Source organism: Palaemon carinicauda, chromosome 17 (genome assembly GCF_036898095.1).
Source record: "Palaemon carinicauda isolate YSFRI2023 chromosome 17, ASM3689809v2, whole genome shotgun sequence".
Classification (NCBI taxonomy): domain Eukaryota; kingdom Metazoa; phylum Arthropoda; class Malacostraca; order Decapoda; family Palaemonidae; genus Palaemon; species Palaemon carinicauda.
The window spans coordinates 66,630,654-66,652,870 of record NC_090741.1 but is presented as its reverse complement, the minus strand read 5'-3'; the positions used below and the strand labels follow the sequence as shown (position 1 = coordinate 66,652,870).

The 22,217-nt window shown below is 44.7% G+C and overlaps 1 protein-coding gene across 2 annotated transcripts in view; it reads right to left on the bottom strand.

Annotated features, from left to right (window-relative positions):
• The window catches only part of LOC137656839 (integrin alpha-PS3-like), a 114,799-nt gene that overhangs the window by 44,105 nt on the left and 48,477 nt on the right, over positions 1-22,217 (bottom strand). For both annotated transcript variants that reach the window (XM_068391171.1, XM_068391173.1), the window contains exons 9-16: positions 21,676-21,787; positions 20,435-20,623; positions 19,958-20,131; positions 18,920-19,062; positions 17,579-17,657; positions 2,450-2,582; positions 1,788-2,004; positions 295-464 (exon numbers count right to left, since the gene is read on the bottom strand). In XM_068391171.1, the coding sequence (XP_068247272.1) occupies positions 295-464; positions 1,788-2,004; positions 2,450-2,582; positions 17,579-17,657; positions 18,920-19,062; positions 19,958-20,131; positions 20,435-20,623; positions 21,676-21,787 (1,217 nt within the window). The remainder of the gene's footprint in view (positions 1-294; positions 465-1,787; positions 2,005-2,449; positions 2,583-17,578; positions 17,658-18,919; positions 19,063-19,957; positions 20,132-20,434; positions 20,624-21,675; positions 21,788-22,217) is intronic.

Genomic DNA, 22,217 nt, shown 5'->3' with positions numbered 1-22,217 from the left:
ATTTATTTTATTATAAAAATAACATTTTTATTTTACAATGTAGAGAGTGATGTAATGGGTGAAACGGTGTAAAGTGGATGGAATTTTTTTATTTATTACTTAACTTGGAACAGACATACAGTATATTGAACCGATGTAAAGTCGAAACGGACCTACTGTATATTGAATCAACGTAAAGACGGATATTAATGTAGTTTATTGTACAAAATTTTTGTAACTATAGTATAATATAACAGTTTTTAAGTTGCTGTTAGATTTAATGCTTTTTTGCACTTTAAATATATAAAGGTTTACCCATTGAGTTTCAGCTCTGCATCTGCTGACAATTGAATTTCTGCACTAATGCGATTATCGAGTTCAGAAATTTCTGTTCCTTCTCCTGCTACCTCCACGTCGACTATAAGGTTTGGAATTGGTATAGCATCTGTTACCTGGCTTGGGTCAATTATGACTGTCAAGATATCCTGGAAAAAAAAAGAATATCTTAATCTTAAATAAATAAAGACATAATGTGTGGTCAAATATGGGTTTGATGTGAGTTGAAGGAGGGCAAGTGATGCCACCCAATACATATCTTTAAACCAGACCCGAATGAAAAATGAAAAAGGATAAAAGAAAATAATAGAGTACTATATGGTCCAGACTTTAATAAAAGTTAATGACCATCTTAAGAGAATGAAAGTTTTATATCTATGAGGGCAATCCATGGCCAAATTTCATAGTTTTGCAGTGTAATGGAGAGATCATTGTTCTAAGCAAATAATTTGAGATAGTTTCTGATCTCTACAGTTGGGAGGAGTGCTGTCATGACAGATATGTTGCTAATTTAAAAGAAAATTTTCTTCAACTCCTTGAAACACTCAGAGAATTATGAAGATGATTCTAACAGAAAGTAAGAAGGAATCTTTGGGTGAACAAAAATGAAGAGAAAAGGTGATTGCAAAGCTGCTGATCAGAAAAATTGCCCTTGATTTTATATTGCCATGAAAGGGGTAAAGGAGCATCTTCCAAAATATTATTATGATAAAATAAGGTTGTAATAAAGCTTTGGTATGTTGAGTAAAACAGAGAAAATACATTCTATATTTAAGTTATCAAATGTTTTTACAGTTTTTCTACGATGGTCTAATACCAACGACAGTGGTACCTCAGTTTACGAGTTTAACTCGTTCTGGGAGCTTGCTTCCAAACTAAAATTCTTGTCTATACTAAAACAATTTTTCCCATAAGAAGTAAAGGAAATTAATTTGATGCATTTCACTGTAAAATGATTTTTAAAAGTTGTTAATTATTTAACAGTGTATAACCACTAACACCAGAATTAATATAAATTGATAATTCCCTATAGAAGATAGAAATATATTGACAAATAAATTTGCACTTTACCTTTGAAGAGAGTCATGGCTGGCATGAGGGAGACGAGAGGAGGAGAGAGTTACAGTATTTTTAGTTTTTAAGATTAAACCAATGATTATGCACTTAGATACAAGTTGAGGATCTGATAGTTTACATTTTGATACGGAAATAGCGAGGTAGTTCTACTAACCTGAGGTCTGCCTCCTAGGTAATGACATAACAACAAGTAATCATAAATTGGTCTTGTGACAATATTTTTTTCTACTAGCAAGGTAAAGAATAACCTAATTTCTTTTGGATACTTTGCCTCTATAATCTATCTTCTCAGATTAGATTCTGTCAATTTTCCTTGAGGTCTGGATTGCATAGGGATGTTTTGCCTTTCATTCACACAGTTTGGTGTTAAAAAACCTAAACCTTGTATTACTGACCTTAGTTTCCTTCTGTATTGGGCTTATCAGTTGGCAAACAAGGCGGGATCTTTTGTCTTTGGCAAATTCACAGCTATGGGATATGGGCATGAACAGGACAAATGGCTCTGATACACTTATAGTGACATTTGGAAGAAACACTGACTCTCCTAAATTGCTGACAGAGATTTCCAGTTCAGGTCTTTTGATTCCTCCAATTACTAAATGTTCATCTTTCCTGAAAAATAATGAAGATGAAAGTAATAAGAGATAATAAAGTTTATCCTCTATTTTAGTAATTTTTTAAGATCTAACACATCAAAGTTTTGTATTTGCTGAATGCAAAGCATAAGAATATTATTGAGATACTGTATACAGTACTTATTTTAATTTTTCAGTAAAGCGAATTTTTAAAAGTCAATAGAATCTTATTGGTATGCTTTTATTCAGTTATTTTCCTTTAAATACTGAAAAATATGTCATCAGCATTGATATCTACTAGAGACAGACTTTCCTTTTGCATGATAGCAACAGATGTTATTGAAAAGCTTTTGGATATTGAACATGAAATTTTTATTTCCACAAGTTACGTTTTGAAATTGTGAGACATATAATTACATCGTGTTGTTAGGTAAGGACAAAGGGTATGGATCTCATGGAAAACTAGTACTGTATTTTCTTACCTGTAGTTTTTGAAGTCTGCTTCAACATGCATATCAGTCTGGCATATGTTGTCTCCGTTGTCTTCACAGTCAGTTAAAATTCGAATGGAGTAGTTGAAGCTCTTTGGTTCATTGTTGTCAGTTGTAGGTAGCTCTGAAAATAGAAATTAGTGATTAATGTCAACGATGTGGAAATTTTGGCCATGCTTCATAGGATCTCTTACATGAATTGATATCTACTTTTATTAGTTGAATAACTTGTATTGACTACACAACTTTGATTTTTGTTACAACAAAATTGATTGTATTACTAAATATCTATTTCGTGATTGATAGTTGTAGGCCATAAGCTAGTGAGTAGAAATTAACTAGAATCTTGGTGATGCTGAACAGTCCTATGAAAAAATAGGTTTTTATGTCTACAATCGTAGGGTTTAGATTAATATTATATGTGTATTGAGAATGTATGCAATTGTAAGAATTTGAATACAGTAGATAGTGAATGATTACAATATAAGGAGAAGTGAGTTTGATTTTGGTCCATAGTAACCCGAACCCTACGACAGTCGGATCGACAATACCTCTATATGGCTCTCCTATTTTGTGTCGGTTTTAGTGGTTTGTATATTATTATTATTATTATTACTTGTTAAGCCACAAGCCTAGTTGGAAAAGCAGCATGCTATAAGCCCAAGGGCTCCAACAGGGAAACTAGCCCAGTGAGGAAAGGAAATAAGGAAATAGATTAAACTCCAAGAGAAGCAATTAACAGTTAAAATAAAACTTAAAAAAACACGAGGAAGAGAAATAAGACAGAATAGTGTGCCTGAGTGTACTCTCAAGCAAGAGAACTCTAACCCAAGACAGTGGAAGACCATGGTACTGAGGCTATGGCACTACCAAAGAGTAGAGAACAATGGTTTGATTTTGGAGTGACTTTCCCCTAGAAGAGCTGCTTACCTAGCTAAAGAGTCTCTTCTACCCTTACCAAGAGTAAAGTAGCCACTGAACCATTACAGTGCAGTAGTTAATCCCCTGAATGAAGAAAAATTGTTTGGTAATCTTAGTGTTGTCAGGTATAGGAGGACATGGGAGACAATGTAAAGAATAGGCCAGACCATGAGGTGTATGTGTAAGCAAAAGGAAAATGAGCTGTAACCAGTGAGAAGGATCCAATGTAGTACTGCCTGGCTAGTCAAAGAACCCATAACTTTCTAGTGGTAGGATCTCAATGGGTGGCTGGTGCCCTGTTTACCTGAGTATTTAGTACGAGATTATAAGGTATATCTCATGATTCTTAAAATCAGAATGTGTGTTAATTATAATATTATGCATCTATAATACAATTTCATTATTACGGTCCTTTTTCACCGAATCTCCGGCTTCACCGGAGATCACGCAGACGTTCAGCATTGAGGTTAACATTATCTTACCGCTGGTGTTCACGATTTCACTATTACGGACCTTTGTCACCGGATCTCCGGTGCCACCGGAGATCACTCAGACATTCAGAACCACTCAGTCGTTCAGAACCGAGGTTAACATTATTTTACCGATGAGGTTTATAGTTACATGTTACGTGGTTACTTGACCTTATATGTTAATTTGTAGCTCTAGCTAGCAATGATAGAACCATGTTAGCCACACATAATTAATGTTATCCAGTAAAATGGCCTCTCATGGCATGGTTGGTTTCGACCTGGCTTTTTCATTAGAAGGGGCTAGCGTTCGATCCCAAGTACGAAGTAGAAATTTATTTCTATTTGAACACGATGTTGTATGGATATTTATCCATATATATACATATATATAATTAGATATATGCATAAATATATACATATATATTATATACATGTACAAATATATACATATACATATATATTATTGTTTTATAGATAATTTGGTTGATCCCAGCCTGTGAATAGGATCACTAACCAGAGTCTCAAGGAACATCCAGACTTATGTCTCCTTTCTTTTACAGAAGGTCCGCCTACATGGTATGGTTCCTGGAGTCATGCACGCTCTGCTACGAGCTGTCCTCCCTACTCCTGAACGATGATGTAAGTTGGTTCTAATTTGTTCCTTTTGGTATCCTTTGGCGATGATTTAATTTGTTCTTGATTTATGTATACATCGCTTATTGAGGAGAACGGTCTTCTCCTTCATCACTAATCCCCTCACCTCTTTCAGGATGATGATGAATCTCTCCGGGCTGCAAGAGCGGCTCTCCGCCCTTGGGTGTCAAGATTTGGAAGGAATGCTCCATCTGGCGGACCCTATCTCCTCGGCGGAGACATGGCCTCTCGACTGTTCCCGGGCTCTACTACTGCGACAGTTCCACCGGAGACAGAGGCCCCGTTAATTGAGGTGGTTAGAGCAACCATTCCAACGGAAGAGGAAGCTTTATTGGAGGGGGACGTGTCCTCTCTAGGGTGGGACGTCGAACCCATGGACGAACAGGTAGGTGGTGATGAGTTTTGAGCCTTCAGCTTTGCCATTATCTGCGTCACCGGCCTAGGACCCTCAAAGGATCCTGATGTTCATATTACTTTGCATAAAACCGTGACTGCTAAAAGACGAAGTCCGATAAGTCCAGGGCTTCGTTAGCGGGTCGTGCTCAGGATCCCTCCTTCCTCGCCGACCTGATCAGGGATATGGTTAAAGAGCAGATACAACACATTCTAGGGCAAGCCAAGGAGCTCTGACGGAGCTCAAAGATATGGTGGCGAATCTGATCCGTTCAGGAACTCGGATGTCTCCCCCTACAGCCCCAGACGCATCGAAGTAACCTCCTTCGATAAAAACAACCCATAGAGATTTGCCTTACATGCTCCATATATAGATGGTACCATAACTCTGGATGGCATAGGCGTCCGCCCTCTAGAGGCCCTAGAATTTACCCTCTGGGACTAGAATTCCCATTCAACGGATTCGTTCGTTTGAAAGAGCATGCCTTGGTATGGTTAGACAAGGTACCGTAGGTAACGGTAATATTTCCTAAAGAGCAGGCCCAAGCTGTCTGGGCCAGGATGTTGTCGGTCTGGGGGTATGCTAATTCCAAGCTCACCCCACACAATGGGGCCTACGCCATATTTACAACTGCTCTCATTATTACCTTGCCTATTACGGATAAATTGACAGGTCTTACTATTCAAGCTGTCAAAGAAGGTTCTGCCATGCCGGCTCTTATAGAGACGGACCCCACCTCGGGGAGTCCCTAGCCTCGCTTTATCCCACTGAGACCTTGTTTCGGATATTCACGAAGAACCTATCTCTGTCCTACCAAATCGACCTACACGCTTTGTGGTCTGCTCGGGTTAGTTGTAGGAAATACGTTCTGTCTGAGGCCTCTATCAGACATGAACCGAACAGGCTGATAGCTTCCTCCTGCTGGGGTAAAACCCTCTTCCCTCAGGAGGAGGTGAACAAGGTTCTACAAGATGATACGAGAGCAAACCAGAATTGCAGGTGAGGCGGGGCCTCACTGCCAAAAAGAAGGTCGAAGCCCAAAAGCAAGCTTTCTTCAAGAAGAAGCAGAGATTTACCCCTTACAAGACGAACCGGGGTCACTGCCATCAATCGTCAGTTACCCACTCGTCATCACAGTCTCCCTCTGCTTCGACGTCTCTGCATCCGAATCCCCCTCATCAGGTGGTTTACCTCACTGATTCCCCAGGTACACAACCCAACCCCGTTTGGATGCCCTCGCCTGCATACAGCCCTAGCTCCGAACCCGAGGTGGTCCCGGTAGGGGGGAGACTTTACCACTTTCGAGACCATTGGACCTTCAGTCCGTGGGCTCATAGCATAATCTCTAAAGGTTTGGGGTGGAAATGGCCACAAGGTTCTCCTCCTCTACCAGTGACCTTCTCCCAGAAACTCACTCCCATCCTGAAAGAGTACACCACAGAATTACTCAAGAAGAAAGCAATCAAACGGGTTCGATCACTGAAGTTCCAAGGCCGCCTGTTCACAATTCCGAAGAAAGGCTTGTCAGCATTGAGAGTGGACCTGGACTTGTCAAAGCTAAACTCTTACATTCTCTGCGACAAGTTCCGGATGTTGACTATCTCTCAGGTACGGACCTTACTTCCCCGTGGGGCCGTCACCACCTCTATCGACCTTACCGACGCCTATTATCATGTGCCAATAGCTCGAAACTTCTCTCCTTACCTGGGTTTCCGCCTAGGCAGGAAAGCCTTTGCGTTCAAAGTCATGCCCTTCGGCCTCAACATTGATCCCAGGATATTCACGAAACTGGGAGAGACAGTGTTAGAACAACTCAGGAACCAAGGGATACAGATCATTGCTTATCTGGACGGTTGGCTCATTTGGGCCCGGTCGGCCATAGAAGGAAACAGAGCTACGAAGGAATTACTTCGATTTCTCGCCAACCTGGGATTTCGGGTCAATCTCCAAAAGTCCCGCCTGCAACCATCAGGCCACTTAGAATGGTTAGGCACTCAGTGGGACCTTTCGAAGCACACGTTGTCTCTCCCTTCCAAAAAGGTAAGAGAAGTAGCTTCCAAGATCAAGAATTTTCTCAAACACAAACAGGTGTCCAGAAGAGCCTTAGAAAGAATCCTCGGCCTTCTCCAATTCACTTCAGTAACAGATCTCCTATTAAAAGCCAAACTCAAAGACATCAATTGAGTTTGGAGAAAGAGAGCTACAGTACCTTTAAGAGAAAAGGTCTCGAAGATCCCCTCTGTCTTGAAAATGAGACTACGCCCATGGTCCGAACCGAAGAACCTCTCCAAATCGGTTCCTCTACAATTCCCACCTCCACAAGTGACATTCTATACAGACGCGTCTCTAAGTGGATGGGGGGATTACTCCGAACATCAGATGTTTCAGGGCTCTAATCCGGAATCATTTCCCCAGGCTCATGATATACGGTCAGTAGATACCTCCATCAATTACTTCCAGAACAGGGACTTTGATGACTTTAAAAAAATATACGGGTTGGAAATCCCCTATGGTTGTCAAACGCCACTATCTAAAGAACTTACAGGCCCTTAAATACCCGACGGTGGCAGCGGGGAATCTTATCTCTCCCCATTAATCTCTTCTTCTTCCTTTCTTCCATCTCTTCTCTTCTCCCTCCTACCCGCCACTCACACCACGTCGCCACTCTCCTGGGTAGTTCTTTAGCCCTATGATATTTACCATGTTTAATTCCTATGATTTAACTGTTATTGTAGTTACCGTTCCTTTAATGTTTAGATATGCTTAGACATGTAAGGTTTGATGCCTTTTGCGTTTCGACACTCAGTTGATTCCTTGTCTTCATATTTATTTAGCCTTACGTTCCCTATGTCATTTGGCTAGTTGGTAATTTGAGGTTTACTTACATTATTATATTTCAATATTTGGTTACATGGTGTTTGTATTCTCCTCATGTTATTACTTTATTGGGCTTGGAAGGCATTCTCTGGTACATTTTCACCGGCCGTCACAGGTCGACCCAGAAAAGGGATTTTGACGAAGGAAAAATCTATTTCTGGGGAGAGACCTGTGACGCCCGGTGAAAACCTTCCCGGTTATTTTTGTACGGACCCACCCTTTCCTTGCCAAGCCATATGTTCTTGCAGAAGGATGACCTAGAGGGCGCTCATGTTGGGTGACGGTGGCGTGGTCCAAGTGTGGTTTCTGGGGCCTTTGTTACGGCCCTTCCCTTTGATGAAGGAATTATCTAAATGGAAGACAGCCTGTGAGTAGTGGTTTTCACACGCCCCTGATGTATACATGACACCCACGAGGTGCTCGCGCGACGGTAGTAACCCCTGCATTCCATGCTTTTATCTTTCTCTGGTATATTTGGAAGATTTATATCAGAAAAGTGTAAAGAAGGACTCTTTTCACCGGGCGTCACAGGTCTCTCCCCAGAAATAGATTTGTTCCGTAACCGAAATACAAACCACACTATTTACATTGGGTTTACCTTTTAGCGCAGCTGAAATGACGAGCCAATAGTTTTAACGAGGGTTAATTACCCCGCACTAGTTAGCGGGTGGTAGGGGAAGGGTAGCTTGCTACCCCTCCCCCCCACACACCGGTGACTTGCTTCACTTCACTTTTAGCTCGGCGATGAACAGACGTGTCTGTCCATCGTCCTCGTTGACAGCCTTTAATCTTTTTTCTGCTTTTTCTTTACTACAGCTTGTGTGTGTTTTGAAGTTGACTACCGTTTATTATTATTATCTTTACTATGCGTACGTGTCCTGGTGTTGCCGGCCGCCCTTGTGAGATCTTTATGTCGGCCTTAGAGACGGATCCTCACACCCTTTGCCCTCAGTGTCGGGGCCGACGGTGTGACCAGGAAAACATGTGTAGTGAGTGTAGGGAGTGGTCTGCCTCCCAGTGGGAGAGGTTTGGCCGCCGGCGTAAGAAGAAGTCCAAGAGAGACCGTTCTCCTTCGGGGGTTGCCTTGAAGGAGGAGGGTTCTCGGGACTCTTCTTTTGCTGCCCAAACCTCCTCCGAAGCTCCCCCTCGTCCGGCTCCTAAGGAGAGTCGGCTGAGTGGTAGCGCAGGCCCTAGTTCTGTTTCCCGACCTTGGGTGGGGGGAGAGGGCGTCGCCTCCCATAGCGGGGCGGTTCCCCCTCCTCCTCCGGAGGAGGTTGTTGATAATTCATTGACTAATGATGATCTCTTACAGATTTGGGCTTCCCTGGGGCTTAAGGACTTGCCCTCCAGGGTCGCCTTGATTGACCTTGTCTCGTTGGGGGCCGCCGTTAAGCAGTCACCGGCGGTAGCAGAGGTAGACCCTCTGTCTATCGTTGACGTCGTGGTGGCAGAGGCCTCCAACGGGTCTGGGCAATCCTCTGCAGGTGCAGTTGAGGATAATGGTACTGACGGCTCTCCTCCCCCTTCCGTACATCCTTCGAAGGGGGAAGTGAGTCCTACGGGCTCTTCTGCTGTTCAGCTTCCCTCTAAGGGTAGTGCCTTGACTGAGACTCCCCTTCGGAGGACTGATGGTCCTGATGATCTTCCCCGTGGCCGCCTTCGCCGTAAGGCTCACCGTCCGCTGCGTCGCAAGGGGGTTATAAGGGGGTTAAGAGGTGCCTTTTTGGATCTTCTTCCTCCGAAGGGGACTCTCCTCGTCGTACTCAGCCTACAGCTCCTGCTCCTTTGGACCTCTCTGCAGACCGTTCTCCAACTCCTGCTAGAACTTCACCTTCTGGGGAACTCGTCACCCGACGGGCAACGGTCCCTTCGGGGCAAAGGGATTCTTCCCTTTCACGTGCAGTGTTAGCGCACAGGCGCTCTCCTGCTCGTCAGCGCTCTCCTATTCGTCAGCGCTCTCCTGCTCGTCAGCGCTCTCCTGCTCGTCAGTGCTCTCCTGCTCGTCAGCGCTCTCCTGATCGTCAGCGCTCTCCTGCTCGTCATTGCTCTCCTGCTCGTCAGTGCTCACCTGTTCGCCGGTGCTCTCCTGATGTTCGCCCTCCTCGTCAGCGCTCTCCTGAGGACATCCTACATCCTGTGGTTCCTGAAGAGCGCTTAGGGCGCCAGCATTCTTCTGCTCGCCCTTCTGCAGTGTTAGCACACAGGCGCTCTCCTGCTCGTCAGCGCTCTTCTGAGTGTCAGCGCTCTTCTGAGTGTCAGCGCTCTTTTGAGGATCATCGCCCTCCGGCTCGCCAGCACTCTCCTGTGGTCTCTGACCATCCTGCAGTCCCTGTTGATCGCCCTGCGCGCCATCAGTCTCCTGAGCTCTCTCGCGATCCTCATCCTGTGTCTACGCAACATCGTCCGCGTTCTCCAGCGCGTGTTTCAAAAGCACATGTTCGCCCACGCGCCTACGATCTTCCTGCTCCTGTTCGTGAACGCGCCGCGCCACCTGTTCCTTCACAGGATCTCACGCGTCGCCCCCTTGCTCGCCAGCGATCACCTGCTCGCCAGCGATCACCTGCTCGCCAGCGTTTACAGGCGATTCTAGTATCGCTTGTTCGTCAGCGTTCTCCTACGCGTCAACGATCACCTGTTTACAGTATCGGCGATCTCCGGATTGCCCGCGTGATTTACAACCTGCACGCACGCGTTCTCCAACGCTTCATCGACCAGAGGTTCTTGAAGGACATGGTTCGCCATCTACTAGCTCGCCATCGCGCGATCATTCACCTGCGCGTCTTACGCGCTATCGCTCGCCAATGCATCATTATGCGATAACGCGGCATCGCTCACCTGCGCGCCAGCGTTCGCCAGCTCACCACCGATCACCTGCTGATCTACGCCCCCAGCGACCTTCCTCACCCACACGGCAACGCGTTCCCTCGCCATCGCGCCAACGCATTCGTTCGCCGACTCGGACACGCGCTCGTTCACCTGTACACCCTCGCGACCGCTCGCCTGCGCGCCCGCGCGACCACTCGCCCGCGCGCTCGCGCGACTGCTCGCCTGCGCGATCGCTTGCCCGCGCGATCGCTCGCCTGCGCGCCCGCGCGACCGTTCGCCCTCGCGTGACCATCGTTCGCGGCGAATTTCTCAGCCAGTGGTAGCAGCAGGAACGCGTGTTCCTAGACAGCGCTCGGGATCGCCTCCACCCAAACGCAGGACTGTAGTGCAGGAAAAGGAAGACACTGCGGAGAGGTTAGTGCATCATTCTTCCCCCCCTTCTTTTCAGGCAGGTACTGTGGTGTCCACTCCAAAGGATCGCCCGATCCCTTTCCCTCCAGCGAGGATTTCGGACTCTGTGTCCGTTGAGCAACAGACTTGGTTTGGTCCCCTGATGCGGGTGTTAGTGAGGGTTATGAAACCAGCACTCGCTGATCAGGGCAACAAACCAACGGCTGCCTCTCATACGCTAAAGAGAAAGAGAGGAGTGGACTTCGTGGTGACTTCCCCCAGGGCGAAGTTGGTTCCCAAGAGGTCTGTCGCGAAGCCCCCTTCTCCTGCTCGAGTGCTTTCTCCTTCTCCCGTGGACGCGGCGTTTCCGTCCTCGGGTGAGTCCAGTGAAGCGGTAGTCTTCCCCTCGGCACCAAGGAGGGAGACTTCGTTTCATGGAGGAGAATTGTCTCGTGAGGAAGGGGCTCCTCGATCCTCTTTGTTGGGATCCTGTATCCCTCCCAGGAGGGAATCCAAGGACTCCAAGACCGTCCCGAAATCATCTTCGAGGATTCGCCAGGAACCCGCTGCTCCCCGGGGGAACGTCCACGCTTCACCCCAGGAAGAGATTCCTGGGACAGGAGACTTAGCTGCCAGCCCGCAAGGAGGAGATCAGCAGGAATCCGAACATGCCTTCTGGCAGGTCCTGAGCCTGATAAGGCAACTTAACGGGCTTATGGACCCCGTGATCGCCCCCCGTGAAGGCAAAGACACTATCTTAGATGAGGTGTTTGACGTTCGGAAGGCCCCTAAGTCCAGTGCGGCTCTGCCCTGGTCTCGGGGTCTGAAGAGTGCCAGAGCTAAGGCCAATGCTCAGCTCGCGATTCTTGCCTCCTCCAGTCGTTCCTCTGCCGGGAACAAGCTCATCCCTCCTCCTCGTCTTCAGCAGAGGAGGTATTTCGAGATCTTGGGTGAGGCCAGCCTCGCTCTTCCTCTCCATCACTCCGTGGAGGAGCTGGCGAAGGGAGTTCCCTTTGAGAAGCTCTCTGCCCGGCAGGTGTCGTTCTCGGCGGCAGAGATCCTTAGCCATGAGAAGGTCGCTAAGTGTGCCATGCAGGCCACTTCGTGGCTGGACTTTTGGCTAGGAACTCTGGGCATCCTATTGCGCTCGGAGGACTTGTCCAAGGAGACCAATAGGAAGGCCCTGGAGACCTTCTTACTCTTGGGCACCCGCTCCATCGAGTTTTTGGCGCACCAGGTTACCACCCTGTTGGCCAACTCGGTGTTGAAGCGGCGCGATGCTGTGACCGAGAGATTCCATCTGAAGGTCCCCGCCGTGGATGTGTGTAGGCTCCGACATGCTTCCCTTCTGGGGGAGAACCTGTTTGAGCCTCAGGACATGGAGCGAACGGCTGAGAGGTGGAGGAAATCCAGCACGGACTCCCTCCTTCATAGGGCCCTTACAGCTCGGCCCTATAAGCCTCCAGCTCCGCCGCAACAGCAGCAGCACCCTCGTAAGGCTCCGAGACAGGCACCGGCAGTTAAGAAGGTGGTGTCTAAGCCCCAGCTCTTTCCAGCCAAGGGTAAGAGGGGTGGTAAGTCCTCCAGGGGAGGCAAGACTCCTAGGGGTGGCGGCCGCAGCCGAAAGCCCTAGGGGTGGCAGTCCCCCTGCGTGTCCACCTGTGGGGGAATGCCTTCAGCGTTGCGTCCGCAGGTGGCAGCAACACGGGGCCGATGCTTGGACGGTCTCAGTGATCGGCCAAGGCTATCGCGTCCCGTTCACAACATCTCAACCTCCCCTGACAGCGAATCCAGTGTCGTTGAGCTCCTATGCCACGGGATCGGCAAAGGGACTGGCCCTTCAGGCCGAAGTAGAGACCATGCTCGAGAAGGGTGCTCTCCAGGAGGTCGTCAACGGCTCCCCAGGCTTCTTCAGTCGACTCTTTCTTGTAAAGAAGGCTACTGGAGGCTGGAGACCTGTCATCGACCTCTCAGCTCTTAACGGGTTTGTCAAGCAAACCCGGTTCAGCATGGAGACAGCAGACGTGGTGAGACCACAAGACTTCATGTGTACACTGGATCTAAAGGACGCGTACTTCCAGATCCCAATCCATCCGTCTTCCAGGATGTACAGTACCTGAGATTCTGCCTAGACGACAAGATCTACCAGTTCAAGGTGCTGTGTTTCGGTCTCTCCTCAGCTCCTCAGGTGTTCACCAGAGTGTTCACCCTGATTTCATCTTGGGCGCACAGGAACGGCATTCGTCTCCTTCATTATCTGGACGATTGGCTGGTCCTAGAAGACTCGGAGTCGACCCTTCTTCGGCACCGAGACAGGCCTCTGGATCTTTGCCAAGATCTGGGGATCGTGGTAAACCTCGAGAAGTCCTCTCTACAGCCGTCCCAACGACTGGTTTATCTAGGCATGCTAATAGACACCAATCTCCACAAAGCCTTTCCATCAGACGACCGGATAGCAAGGCTGAGGAGGGTGGCGGAACCCTTCCTCAGGCGAGAAGAGCTCCCCGCCCAGTCGTGGTTGCGTCTCTTAGGTCACCTATCCTCCCTGGCCCGTCTGGTCCCAAACAGCCGCCTCAGGATGAGATCCCTACAGTGGCGGCTCAAGTCCCGATGGAATCAAGGATCCGATTCCCCGGACATTCTGATCCCAATGGGGTCTTTGGAACAGACGGACTTGCGATGGTGGCTGGCCGAGGAGAACCTGCGGAAGGGAGTGAGTCTTCTCGTCCTCCCCCCGGAATTGACTCTGTTTTCGGACCCGTCAAAAGAAGGGTGGGGGGCGCACGTTCTGAACCAGAGGGTCTCAGGCCTTTGGTCAGAATCAGAAAAGTGCCTACACATCAACCTGCTAGAATTGAAGGCCGTCTTTCTGGCTCTTCAGCAGTTCCAACGGTCCCTGGCGGTTCACTCCGTGGTGGTGATGAGCGACAACACCACGGTAGTGGCTTATATCAACAAGCAGGGAGGCACTTTTTCGCAGCAGCTATCCCATCTTGCAGTAGAGACTCTGAGGTGGACCGAAATCCACTCGATAACACTATCAGCTCGCTTCATTCCTGGCAAGAGGAATGTGCTCGCCGACAGTCTGAGCAGGGCCTCGCAGATAGCGAGTACCGAGTGGTCTTTGGATCCTCAGATAGCCAACAAAGTCCTGACTTTGTGGGGTTCCCCGGCTGTGGACTTGTTCGCGACAGCATTGAACTTCAAGCTGCCCCTGTACTGCTCCCCAGTCCCGGACCCCAAGGCACTCTGGCAAGATGCTTTCCAGCAACGGTGGGACAACATCGTCGTGTACGCCTTCCCACCGTTCTGTCTGATGAGAAGGGTGCTCAACAGGACCAGACTATCGGTCAACTGTTCAATGACTGGTAGCTCCGCTATGGCATCACGCGGAATGGTTCCCGGACCTTCTGCAGCTCCTAACGGAGCTCCCGAGGGAACTTCCTCCACGACACGAGCTTCTCAGACAACCCCACTCCGGCGTCCCTCACAGGGCCGTAGCCTCGCTTCGGCTTCACGCCTGGAGACTATCCAGCGTCTCCTCGCGGAGAGAGGCTTTTCGCAACAGGTTGCGGAGAGAATGTCTCGGCACCTGCGAAGGTCCTCTGAGGGAGTCTACCAAGCGAAGTGGAGAGTCTTTTGTGGTTGGTGTCGTGGGAGGGGTATCTCTCCACTCGATACCACTATTCCAGCAATAGCGGACTTCCTCGTTTATCTGCGGGAAGAAATGCGCCTTTCTGTCTCGGCAGTGAAAGGCTATCGCTCAGCCTTAAGCTTGGCCTTCAGGCTGAAGGGCGTGGATATTTCTTCATCGCTAGAACTCTCTTTACTCATACGTAGCTATGAGCTTACCTGCCCCCAGTCGGAAGTGAGACCTCCTCCTTGGAACGTGGTTCGAGTCCTCAGGTCTCTTAAGAGACCTCCCTTCGAACCATTACGCCAGGCCTCCGATCGCCACCTGTCTTGGAAGACGGCTTTCCTACTCGCTTTGGCTTCGGCCAAGCGGGTTGGTGAACTCCATGGTCTCTCGTACGACATCGCCCATTCAAGGGGATGGGGGGAGGTAACGTTCAGGTACGTCCCTGAGTTTGTTGCCAAGACTCAGATTCCTGGAGTGCCGGATCCTCGCTTCGACTCTTTCAGGATCGCGAGTAGTCCGTTCTGTAACAAGCGACCCAGACCAACTGCTACTATATCCAGTGAGGTGTCTGAGGCACTACTTGAAGAGAATGGCTGCAGTCCGTCCTCAAGTGCGAGCTTTGTTTGTGAACACAGGCAGGACTAAGAGGAGGGTCACCAGGAACACCATCTCAGCCTGGATTCGAAGGGTTATCCACCATGCCTTGAATCCGGACCCTCCTCCGTCACGTCGCCCTCTGGCACACGATGTCAGGGGTATTGCTACATCCCTGGCCTTCAAGAGAAACTTCTCTGTGACGCAGGTAGTTCAAGCTGGGGTCTGGAAGCGTCAGACGACCTTCACAGCCCACTACCTGCAAGACGTGACCCACAGGAGCCTCGATACGTTTTCTATCGACCCTGTGGTGGCTGCACAACAGCTGGTCTAACCTCAGGCTCCTTTTTGGACAAGTAGCAGTAGGTTGAGGGCGTTGTTACCCGGTCTTAGTCTGCGTGAATGAAAGAGTATGTCTGACCCTTACTTCTTTCTTCATTCTCCCCTCTCTTGGGGAGCAGCATCCTGGTCCTCGCATAGCTGACCTCGACCTCTGCAGGTAACCCATGCTTCTTTGTGCTCCTAGTATTAAGCTTAATACTGTTGCGTCTCCCATACCCTGACGAGGTGGTATTGGGAACGTCCTATCCTAGAATTCCTATCTGAAGGTCTCAAGGTCAACTTCATAGTACGAGCCACACTCTCCTCCACACACTGCTTACGTAGGCCACTCGTTCCTAGCGATGCTAGGAACTTGTGAGGTACAGGGGCTCCTTTTCTCTAGTGCTGCTCACTGAGGGATTGAGCCCCCGGGCAAGCCGAAGTCAGTAAGGCTGGGGACTTTCGACCCTTCCTAAGGGGTAAGTCACCCAGTGTAAATAGCGTGGTTTGTATTTCGGTTACGGAACAAATGACAAATTCGAAGATAATTTGTATTTTTCCTAACCATACAAACCTTAGCTATTTACGCATATGTGCCCGCCATCCCTGACCCCCAAGTCAAGTCCTACCTCTAAGTGAAGTGAAGCAAGTCACTGGTGTGTGGGGGGGGGAGGTGTAGCAAGCTACCCTTCCCCTACCCACCGCTAACTAGCGCGGGGGTAATTAACCCTCGTTAAAACTATTGGCTCGTCATTTCAGCTGCGCTAAAAGGTAAACCCAATGTAAATAGCTAAGGTTTGTATGGTTAGGAAAAATACAAATTATCTTCGAATTTGTCATTTTTCCTTCGTCAAAATCCCTTTTAACCTGCAGACATGGTGCATTTGTTGGGAGAAGGTGTGTTCTTGGGGGAACCTATGTAAAGTTTGTAGGAACTCAGGCATAAGATGCAAGTTCATCTTCATTGGTAGAGTCCAGGAATAGATATGAAGAATCTAAGCTTAAGAAGAGAGAGAAGTGCTTCAGCTAGTGCAGATAAGTCTAATGATTTTGTACAATGCTGTGTTAGGATTGAGTAAAATTGCTGGGTTATTCTTATCTTCTGTTGACTCATCCAGGTTGTAGTAGCCATTTGCAATCATCCCTGCCTGGTGATCTACTGGACTGAGCTTCAGGCCCTGCTCAGGCTCAATGGTTTTTTTGTAGAGTCTACAACCCCAGTGAGATAGGGAGCGGGGTTTTGAAGTGAGCCTATAGGTCTACCAGGTGAATCATCAGCAACCATTGCTTATCCCTTCCTGGTCCTTGCTTGGGTGGAGATGGGCTTGGGCACTTATCATATGTAGATATAATCAGTCTTTAGGGCATTATACTGTTAAGGCATTTAATTTTCCCTTTCCACTACCATTCTTGGGCAACCTTTAAAACCATACTTATTCCTGTGGTTAGTATTAAAGAGGAAATAAGGCCAGAGGAAGTCACTGATCCAGGGTTCAGGAAGAAATTTTAAGGCTGAGTGGAAACAGATGTATGAGAACTGGTGTAGTGTTGTCAACTAAGATGAAGGGATTTTAGTTCAAAGCCCTTCAGGATGGGATTTTACTGATATTTTTAACCAAAGGGTAGCTGTTGATCAGCTGATTCTGTTATTGGGAGAAACCCATAGGATTTTATGCTATTCTTCTGTGCAGCCAATACATTGATGACATCCAAATTGTTACTGCTTTATTGACAGAAATGATGGTAACAAGGTTGGGTTTGCCACTCACTAGAATTTTAGGGTCTGGGTCTAGATTGCTCCATGCGGGTTATGCATTTGAAAACCCTGACCCCATCCCTGCTTTAGCTATGTAATCAAAGGCTGCTGTTACAAATGAGGTGCTGTTGACCTCAACCTTTTGGAAAGAATCAGATGAAAGGATTCAATAGACCTAATTGAAGAAATAAAAGATATTTATGTGTGATGTTTACACTTTGCTAGGAACTGATAGTGAAGTGATTCTAAATGTAAATGGTGTTGATATCATACTCACTAAGTCGCTCTCCAGGAATATCAGGAAATCCATATTCAAAGCTCACAATAATGGGTCTTCTAGGATCCACTTTGTTTGCCTGTAGTAGTGAAAACAAGATTGTTTATAAGGATACAGTTGTATAGTATTAGCTCAAAGTAATTAGATTATAAATGTTTTATAGTTTTGGAATCAATTTTGATAATGCTGTCGCTACATTTTTAATAATTTACTGTTGTCATAAATTGTAATTGAAGTATACATTCTTAAATAAGTGTTGAAAATGGGAGAGTAAGTTGAAATTAATGAAGTTTATCACCCAAACATGTAAGACTCTAAAGAAAATATATTAATAGGTTAAATGAAGAAAGCAATGCATGTATAGGATAAAGGAACACTACTTGAAATAAAAAAGTCTATGATGTACTGGAGTGCACAAAGATCACCGAGTGATACCTCCCTCGATGGGGGAAATTTTGAGGTATCTCCCATTCATGTTGCAAAGCCTATGAATATTTTGCATTTATTTAAGAAAGGTTCAAAGAACAGGAAGGGAAACGATTAGATGGCCGTAAGAGAGGGTAACTTCAATTACCATCCCCCCTCACTCCTGTGGCTCTCACATCTCATTGATCCATTACTGTTTATGCTAGCATATTAGGGTCTGTTGAAATTGTTTTTATTAGGCTTCTATGTTATATTCTTCTTTTATTTGGGCTTGGTGGAGGCATTGGGATCCTCTTAATATGCTTTTTCATCAGAAGAAATGAGTTGTATTATCTCCTTTCTGACCTCTCCACAAGTCAGATTTTCTTTTTCTAAAAGAATAACAGCTTATCCGTGGGTACACAAAAAACAAGAATAACTACTGTAATCTAAGGTTGCAGTCTTTTCTGATTTTGTTCAACACTTTTTTTTTCCTCCTGTCTCTAGGTCCAAAGCCTAACCCTTACAGATTAACTGATGGTATGTGTCAAATATATACTGAAGTTCTTGCCTTTGATTGAGAATGTTCATGACTTAAAGAAAAAACAATTATTTTTTATAGAAAATTGTGATTGGTTTCAAAATTTAAAGTTTTACTGAAATCTGCGGATGTAATGTAAGTTGTTAAGTTATACTGTACAGTATTTGTTTCTGATGAAGAAGGATTTTGATAATGTTATTTTTATTCATTGAGATTCTAAATTCATCAGTTGATAAGAATACATAAGACATTACTTCCATATATTTTTGTTGGTGATTACTATAGTTTAAATTTAATTTTTTTTATTCATTTTTTTTTTTAGTTTCTATCCCTATTTTTACCAGTACTTTTTAAGTACATACTGTATGTGCATTCTCTTTCTTCTCTTTACTTACCTCTACACTGACTTGGAATGATTTGCATTCCAATCTTGTGGTTGTGGCTTTAAGTGTCAAATTCATTACCATTCGTTTGGTATCCAAAAAAGAAGCCCTGGGTGAATGGTGCCCATAGTCCAAAGTGAGTTGTGCCGGTACATCTAGTATTAGAAAAACAAATGAATATTGTTCAGATGAAATGACAAATGTGCAGCTTCAGGTATTACTTTCCTAGAGGTTACTTACAGGTTACTATTTTCCTTCTCTGAGTGATTCCTGGTTTAACCAGGAGTCCTGTTGATAGAATTTGGAAGTATGGCTTGCTCAGTGAACCTTATGTTGTTATTGAGAGTTTTAACATAAAATTTATTTTGAAAAAGGCACAGTGAAGTTTTATAAATGTTATGAATTTTTTTTTACAGTAATCCCTCACCTCATTGCTGTTCACCTATCGCTCCCTCAGTACATCACAGATTTATGAATATACTATACACTATTCAAATTATATCAGACTGTATATCGCGAGTTTTGAGGGCAGATAAGTTTTATAATTTTTTTACAAACTTTTTTTTAAAAGAGTCAGTTTTGGATTTATAACAAATAAAAATAATGAAAATTATAGAAATAATAAAAAAAGATATACCATAGATTTCTGTTCTACTTCGGGGTTTTTCTGCTATCATGAAGCACTGTAGGGGGGGGGGGGGTTGATTGGAGTGAAATGCCTGCAATAGCTGAGATAAAAAATCTCATAATTATGGTATAGATTATTAAAGGATTTCATGAACACTTTATGATAAGAAATATGGCAAATCATTTACTCTCAGAAGAATAAGGAAACAATATCTCAACTGATCAATACAAAGCTAATTAATGTAAGCTAGATTTTCAAATGGCACCTTTTCCCTCTTCTGCTTTGTACAGTACATATACTGTGTTTCCACTCCGTTCCCTTTTGGAAACTAGCTCTACCTCCTATACTTATGCTAAAGGGAGACTGTAAAATACTGTTAGGGTATAAGTCTGGCCTTGTGTAAAACCAACTCTGTAGCATACCAATAGAAGCTGGAACGTTGTAGCCGGTGTATGAAAGGCAGGCAGTGAGTGTGAATTCTGTTGTGTCTAGTGCCAGGGCTGGAGGCTTAGACACCAAGTGTCCTGTTAGGGATGCTACTGTTCGAGACCTCAAGACCAAGGCATGACCAGACATGAAGCTTCCAATTGCTAGATCTGATATTTTGAAAGTAGAAGTATGGATTAGAACAATCAAGATAGGTTTGTGATAAATTGATACATTGATATCATAAGAAAAAATATGAAGTGTTCTTTACATTAAGGCATGGATACATTTTAGAATGTTAGACAGAAAAATTACTTCTAAAGTTGCTCATTTTTATTATGGAAAAAAACAAAGTACAGTTATTCCAAAATATACTTGGCCTAGCTTGGCATTAAGGTTCCCTATAACAGCATTTTCTTAATACATGTAACTAAGTGTTATCAGAAGTACAAAATAAAATCATACATCCTTACCTGGATAACCGTTATTGTCAATGTCAATACCCCGTGACAATGACATACCAAAACCTCTCAGAGAGTGACTCGGAAAGTCATATGGTGTGAGTCGTTGGGAGAATTTATTTCTAAGACCATATATTGATCCCAAGTAAATGTAAACTGCGCCTTTACCATCATCTTCCCAAGGAGCTCCAACAGCTACATCTATTGTGAAATAAAGCAAAAATATATACAGTAAGTTAGGAGTGGAAAAAGGTGAAAGAAAAGTATAGGAAAATTAAACAGATAGAAAAGGCAGTAAATAATAATAAGTTTTTTTGGAATACAAAAAAGGTACAAAGATGGCAAGATACCCCACAATTATAGGATGACAAATTGTTAAACCATTAAAACTGTTGTGATTAAATGAAGACTTGAATTTGTGACCATATTGTGGTTTAAAGACTGTATGAGTACAGATCTCACCTTCACCAATTTTATCTACCTACAAACACAAAAGATACTAAGAAGACAGTAAAAATTTCCACAAAAATTAGGATTCCTCAGATTAGATTGTTTACCTTAGGTCAGGCTTTAAATAAGACTAACATAGGCTAAAGGTTAACAATCTGATTGCATTATAATACCTTTTTTGTTTATCTAATTTTTATTTCCATTTAATCAGTGTGTTTAGTGTTGTTCTATATTTATTGATTGGTTGTGTTTGGTAATACTGTGCTGTATAAAAGATGAAAATGTAAAAAATTGAATTGAGAAGAAAGATACATTGGAACCATTACACCACTTAATGAAAAATAATTGTAAACTGAAAGAGGTTGACATAATAAAGGGAGCAATTGAGAAAATTATTAGTGTGACCTCATGCGAGAGAGGTCAACAATAGAGAACTGTTTTATTATTTACATGAATCTAATCTTTGAATAGCAAAATAGTATTATAGTAATTTAGAAGAATATTTTTATAGTACGTGTATTCATATACGATATAATTAGTTGCCAATTCCTTTATCTGTTTTCTTTTGAAAAGAAAAAAAAAATAAAAGCAATACAGTATTGTCATCACTTTTTGGTAAATATGTTTCAACATACCAGTACTTACTGGAAGGATTATAGACTTGTATTTCTAAGTGATGCTTGGCCATAGGCATGGAGACATAGGGGTAAAAAAAATAATTGTAGAAAAGAGTACTCCAAACTCGCATGGTATTTTGATAGAAATTACTATATATTTTCCCGAGATTTGTATAGTTAACTTACCTTCATAACGATCCTGATTTATGTCTCCAGGAGAGGCCAGAGTGGTGCCAAATCTTGCAAGAGATTTCACAGAGCCTGAGTGACTGCTGCCTATCTTTACAATATTTCCTTCCTGTGATTGAAACAAAATGCCAATATCAATCATAAGTTTTAATAAGGTAAGTAAACTAATGTGTCCTTTGTTGTTAAAAATAATTGTGATGAATGCGAAGTGTTTCCAGACTGTATTTATATTATCTTTTGAAGTATAAGATGGGAAAGCACAGACACTGACTCCCTCTCCTTTTGCTTTCACTCTCCATCTATTCCTCCTTTCTTTTTGTGCACCTAGTCTCCACCGTTAGTTTCTAATTTGGTTCAATTTAATATTTTGTGTACTGTTCAAACTCTGAAGGAAATGGTAGGTGAATCTTGGTTGGTTATTTATGTAACATTTTTAGTTAGTGTAAGTCAGAACCTGGTAAAGCAGTTGTTTTTGAGAGGTTTAAGCTACCATAGACCTGAGACTTTATCCAGACAGTTTTCCATTGGAGTGTCCTCTG